At 40.2% G+C, this 6519-nt stretch overlaps 1 protein-coding gene across 1 annotated transcript in view; it reads right to left on the reverse strand.

Moving 5' to 3' along the window:
• ARHGEF18 (Rho/Rac guanine nucleotide exchange factor 18) overlaps nucleotides 1–5172 on the reverse strand; it is a 272094-nt gene extending 266922 nt beyond the window's left edge. The window contains 2 exon segments of the mRNA XM_075283699.1: nucleotides 5020–5115; nucleotides 5118–5172. Coding sequence (XP_075139800.1) covers nucleotides 5020–5115; nucleotides 5118–5172 — 151 coding nt within the window.
• Nucleotides 5173–6519: the final 1347 nt, after the last annotated feature.

Here is a 6519-nt window from a genome sequence, read left to right on the forward strand (position 1 = left end):
GGTCTAAATGAATGTATTAATGAAAAAAAATGAAATGTCTAAATTTCACTTCCATATTATGTTTATTCTTATGAAAAACTTAAAGGGTTAACAAACATCCCAAATGCTGTTTTGAATAATTTGAGGGGTGTAGTTTTGAAAATGGGGTGATTTATGGGGGTTTCTATTATATAGGCCTTTATAATTCCTTACAGAACTGAAGCGGTCCCTAAAAAATTGGTTTGGAGAATTTTCTTGCAAATCTAGAAAATCGCTGTTACACTTGTAAGCCTTGTAACGTCCAAAATAAATTAAAAGACAATCAAAAGATGATGTCGATATAAAGCAGAGATATGGGAGATAATATTTATTCATGTATTTGGGTGGTATGACTATCTGCCTGAAAAGCAGAAAAGAATTTCACATTTTGAAAATTGCAATTTTTTCAAAATTTCCATCAAATTTCCTAGTTTTTTTATAAATAAATACAAAAATATTGATTAATATTTACCACTAACATGAAGTATAATGTGTTACGAAAAAAACAATCTCAAAATCATTTGTGTAAGTTAAACCGTCTCAAAGTTATTGCCATTTAAAGTGACACATGTCAGTTTTGAAAAAAAAGGCCTGGTCTTTAACATACTTTTGGGCCTGGTCCTTAACCGGTTAAAGAGGACCTTTCACCGATTTGGGCACAGGCAGTTCTATATACTGCTGGAAAGCCGGCAGTGCGCTGAATTCAGCACACTGTCGGCTTTCCCAATCTGTGCCCCGGGTAAAGCGTTATCGGTCCCGGTACCATATCTCTTTACAGTCAGAAGGGCATTCCTGACAGTCAGGTACGTCCTTCTTCAAAGCAGCGCCTATCGCGTTGTGCTGTGTAAGCAGGGAGGAACTCCCCCCTCCCCTCCTGATAATACTCGTCTATGGGCGAGCACTGTGAGCAGAGGGAGGGGGCATTCCTCCCCGCTCACACTCTACAGCACGATAGGCGCTGCTGTGGAGAAGAACATTCCTGACAGACTGTCAGAAATGCCCTTCTGACTGTAAAGAGCTACAGTACCGGGACCGATAGCTCTTTACCCGGGGAACAGAGCGGGAAAGCCGACAGTGCGCTGAATTCAGCGCACTGCCGGCTTTCCAGCAGTATATAGAACTGCCTGCACCCAAATTGGTGAAAGGTCCTCTTTAAGTACTGGACACAGGGAGATACTAAGTCTAAGGTGGTTATTGGCTCTTCCTTTTGAAGTAAAGCTCGTATTTGGGTCAGATTTGGATAAATTGTTTGAAAAGGCAGCAAATAAGAAAAAGGGATTTCCTAAAGAAAGCCCAATGTTTAGACGGAATTTTCGCTCCTTTTGCTTTCCCAAAAAAGAAGATAAAGGGAAGGTGGAAGTGGAGTTACCCTGAAGAGAGAAGAGGTAGAGACTTCCTTCTCAATCCTAAACAACCCCAAAAACAACATTAACTCTCTGAGATTGGGAAGACGCCATCAGTTAGTCTACAGCTGGGAAAAAATAACTGAATCCTTGAAAACACTGAGAAAGCTACTTAATAGAGGGTACCTCTTCTAAAAAAAAAAAAGACGATTGAGGTTGGTGTAGGAAATCTGCTATCTTTGTGTGCAGTAGTCTCCCAGTACAAGAGTTAGGTCTTGAGAACTATTTCTGTCTTTTTCTGGGGCGGAAGCCCAGTGGTACATATCATACCATTATAAATCTAAAATATGTAAACAAATTCATAAAGTACAAATGCTGCAAGATGAAGACTATAAAAATTACCTTTTCATTAATCCAGAAAGATGCAGTGATGGTCACCATACACCTAAAAGATGCCTGTTTCCATATAACAATATCCTCTGGTATCTAGAACCAACAATCATGGTTACTACTGATGCAAGTCAGAGGAGTTGGGGAACAAAAATACAATCCACTCTATTGAAGGGTCATTGGTACCCCCACATAAAACCGCTATCTTCCAACTGCAAAGAATTGAAGGCAGTATGGGAGACTGCTTTCAACATGTGAGAATTTACTCAGACAACTCGACTTCAATAGCCTTTCTCCGCCATTAGGGAGGCACAAAGCACAGGTTGCTACAGTCCCTGTCTCAAAAAATATTTTGCTGAGTGGAGTCAATATCCAGTCTATTATAGACAAAAAACCAACCTTTTCCTTTTCACACCATTGCTGGCTTGTCCTCCACTAGCCCGGAGGCTAGGTTTGGCACCTCCCGAAATTGTTTCTCCATATGCGGTAAGAAAACAGTCATCCATTCTTCTTTTTTTGTATCGCAGACAAAATATATATAAGACCCTACCAGTATAAGCACAGGGTGTTCACCAATGGGAAAAGGATCCGTCCTGTTCAATATAACTCCAAAAGACAGGCGGCACACCAAAGAGTATGTGGTGAAAAAAGTGAAGGAGGTTTATTGCCTCATGCTGGAACGTTTCGGCTCAGAGTCTGTTTCAAGCAAGAAATTAATTAGAAATTAAACCTCCTTCATTTTTTTTTACCACATACTCTTAGGTGTGCTGCCTGTTTTTTAGCAGTCTATTACAGTGATACATCTGAAAGGCAAAGAAAATATAGTAGCGGACTTTCTCAGCAAGAATTTTTAGATCTGGGAGAATGGTCCCTAAATCAGGAAGTGTTTGCTCTCCCCACCGAAAATTGGGGGCATCCAGACATAGATTTGTTTGTATTAAGAAAAAACAGGAAAAAAAAAAAAAATTCTCCCCCCTAAGCAGAGCAGAAAAACCTACAGCATTGAAAGATATAGTACAAACCAGGAACTTCAAACGAGATTATGACTTTATCTATGACTTATTGCTGAAAAAGATTTGGGGAATTTTGGTGGACAGCAAGCTTACCTTTAGTGACCAGTGTCAGGCAGATGCTGCCAAGGCAAATAAAATTATGGGACGAATCAAAAGAGGTCTAGATTCTCATGACAAGAACATAGTTATGCTTCTATACAAATCATTTGTACAGCCACATAGACTATTGTGTGCATTTTTGGGCCCCAGTATATAAGAAAGACATAATCGAACTAAAAAGAGCGCAAAGAAGGGGAAGGGCAACCAAATTTGGGGTTATTCAGTTTAGAGAAAAGACGTCTATGGGGAGATCTAATAACAATGTACAAATATATGAAGGGACAGCACAAAGAACTTTCTAACGATCGATCTTTATACTCCTAGGCCAGTGACGGTGAGAAGGGGACATCCACTACGCTTGGAGGAGAGAAAATTTCACCAGCAACATAGAAGGGGATTCTTCACAGTAAGAACAGTATTGGCTATGGGACTCTCTGCCCCTAGAAGTGGTGAAGGTAGATTCATTGAACAAGTTGAAAGGGGGCCTGGATGCCTTTCTGGAACAAAACAATATTACTGGTTAAAGGTTCTAGATTTTAAGAACACATTGATCTAGGGTTTTATACTGACTGTCAGATTAGAGTGAGAGAGGAATTTTTTTCCCCCTTAAATGGGACAATTGGCATAAGCCTCATGGGTTTTTTTGCCTTCCTCTGGATCAACACTGTAGGGTTATAGGTTGAACTTGATAGACTAATGTCTTCATCCTACTTCATATACTATGTAGCTATGTAACTTTCCACCACTCATATTAATCTCAAACGATCTACAGAAAATTCAGAGGCCACCTGTCAATGCGGCAATGCAGCTGTTGCAATACTACAACTCCCATATATTAAAAGTTTTACCATTTTTTGCTTCAAAATTGTTTCCCTACATTCCTCCGCTAAAACCAAGGTGCATAAATTGCCTAATGCATATTGGCATCATTTGATCTCGCTACTGGGGGGCTGCAGCCATGATTGACAGTGGCATCTAAAGGGTTAAAAACCCATCAGAGTCAAGCTCCAACTGGGAGTTATGGAGCAGGGTGTTAGCTGTTGTCCTTTAGAACGAGGTAGCAGCATCGTACGGTGCTCGTCGCCTAAAAAGTTAAAGCATAGAATTTGTTTGCATATCTATATCCTTGAATAGGTTTTCATTCATGTATTAGCAGAAATAACATCTGAATATAGACATTTTAAGGTCTAAAATGAACCGAATCGAGAAATATTATATAAGTCTAACATCCAGTTATGGACTAGACAGATAATGACTGGAACAATTATTTATTTATTTTTTTTATACAAATCTAATTGAAAAAGAGTAACATTTAAAGAGCAGAGAGGAGCAGAGGGACTTGGGTTAAAAGTGGTGACTATCCCTCCAAAAGAGGGACACTTGGAAAGTCAAGTATTCAAGAAAGTAGACAGCAATAAAGGCATGAGGTGATATAATTACTTTGCTTTTGCTCTGGAAGTGCAAGCTTAGTGAGAGGAAGACTGTTCTCAAAATACAGGAGGCAATTATATACCATGCAGACTGTCACCGGCAGCTGATTTTCCAAGGTCATAAGAAAGAACAGGACAATGCAGGGATTCACGTGACAAAACAAGCAACGTGACAGTCAAGATACTCAAATTTATACATCTTAGGAAGAACAGAAAATGTATCCATGTGCTAATTGTGTCTTGTCAGCTACAGCTATTCTTATGTTATCGTCCCTTCCACAAGTCTAAACAATTTATAACCCTCTAGTTTTAGTATACTGTTTATAGTTCCAAAGCATTTACAATTTTTAATACCCTAGGAATTCTTATTTTCCAAACCAGTAGCAGCCTAAATTTTGTGAAGTAATGTTAATCTACAGAATATGTTTATGTACAAAAAATATAACTCTATTCACTCCTAACAAAAATGTTAAAATAACATGTAAATAATTAAATACATAAACAGAAGTAATTTTCTATTACTGCCATACATATTTAACATATGTGCAAAATCTAATCAGGTCTAGAATGATATATTTTCTTTATTTTATATTATTTCACTTGTTGCCATTGAGATGATCTGTGACTGCCCCTTGTCAGTGCCACCTGCTTAATACAACAAGTCAAATCCTTCTGCAGTGCTCTTCTATGACAGACCCCATTCCTTGCTCTTTTCTTATTAATTACCTCTTTTAAATGACCATCTCTTCATCCACAATTTAGAGAAAGAAGGCCAGGAGTTGTTCAGGACAGAGTCAGACATCTTGAGAACTAGCTGATGTTCAAGGAAACATTTAAACCAGCTGTGTGCCTGCAGACGTCAGGCTCAATATGAACCATCAGGACCAAAACAGCCCAGGATTCCCATTAGAGCTCCAAATTAGGGGCTGACTGCAGGGGGGAGGTACATCCTCTAAGAGTCTGCTTTGGCTGCTGTGTAATTCATAGCCAAAAGAGAAATATTTAACTATTGACTGCCCAGATAGAGAGAGTAACATACAAAAATAACAGAATCATAGTAATCTTATTATACTTACAAGGTTTTATTACATTTTTCATTCAATTTCCATAACAGTTTGCTAAGCACTTTCTGATATAAGATTCAAAATGAATAATTTAGGGAACAGTGTTTTGTATTATTCTCATTCTTGCTCATGGAACTGTATAAATACAGAGAACTATAAACACTAATATTTTGACAGACCTTCAAAATATAAGTCAAGTTCTATTTTTCTCTGTGTTCTGATTATACTATGGGACAGTAGGTTGCTGGGAAGGCACACAAGAGATAAGATACAAAGGAGCTTTATTAGCATTACCAAAGAATAAAACATTTGGTGTTGCCAAAGCAAAAAGAAGGTTGGGGGTAGTGGAGGGGGATGGGTACGGGGTTCGTGGGTTGGGGGGTTTGAGTGTCTTTAGGGTCTCCTCGTTCTTGTTTGGGGCATTTGGGTGTCGGTGGGTATGGGGTAGACAGGTGATGGGGGGGCTTAGAGGGGTTTAATAGTCCATGGAGGATGGGTGGTTTGATAGTCCATGCGTCTCATCTTCCTCTTGTTTGGTGACAGATGGACACGAATTGGGCAGCGATCTCCACAGTGGCCTCTTCTTCTCCTAGTAGGATGTAAAGTTTCCTCTTCTCGGCTGCAGATGTGAAATCTGGGATGTGGGCAGAGAGTCTTTGGTAGTAGACGGCCTTAACAGCTGAGTATTTGGTGCAGTGTAGCAGGAAGTGGGTCTCGTCTTCTAGGGCCCCCTGGTCACAGTGCTGGCACAGTCTTTTCTCCCGTGGCTTGTACGTTAGCCTGTGCCGCCCCGTTTCAATCTCTAGGTTGTGGGCACTCAGTATGTACCGGCTCAGGGCTTGTCTGTGTTTGGGGTGGGGTATTCTCTCCAGGTAGGTGGCCATGGTGTAGTCCCTTTGTAGGGATTGGTACATGGTGAGTTTCTTGGAGTTATTTATTTAGTTTCTCCATTCTTCAATGTACCGCTCTCTGTTTGCCTCTGTGGTCGCCTTTATTTTGGCCTTCGTTATCATCTGTTGGTGTTATTGGTTTGGTGGTTGGCTGTTTGGTTGGGGGTGTCGGGTTTGCTCAGGTGGCTTAGCCATGCTTGATGGTGGTAGGAGTCGGGGTTGCTCCCCTGGATGTGCGCCTGGAAAGCTAGCGCCATCTTCTGTATGGTGAG

Source organism: Leptodactylus fuscus, chromosome 1 (assembly GCF_031893055.1).
Source record: "Leptodactylus fuscus isolate aLepFus1 chromosome 1, aLepFus1.hap2, whole genome shotgun sequence".
Classification (NCBI taxonomy): Eukaryota; Metazoa; Chordata; class Amphibia; order Anura; family Leptodactylidae; genus Leptodactylus; species Leptodactylus fuscus.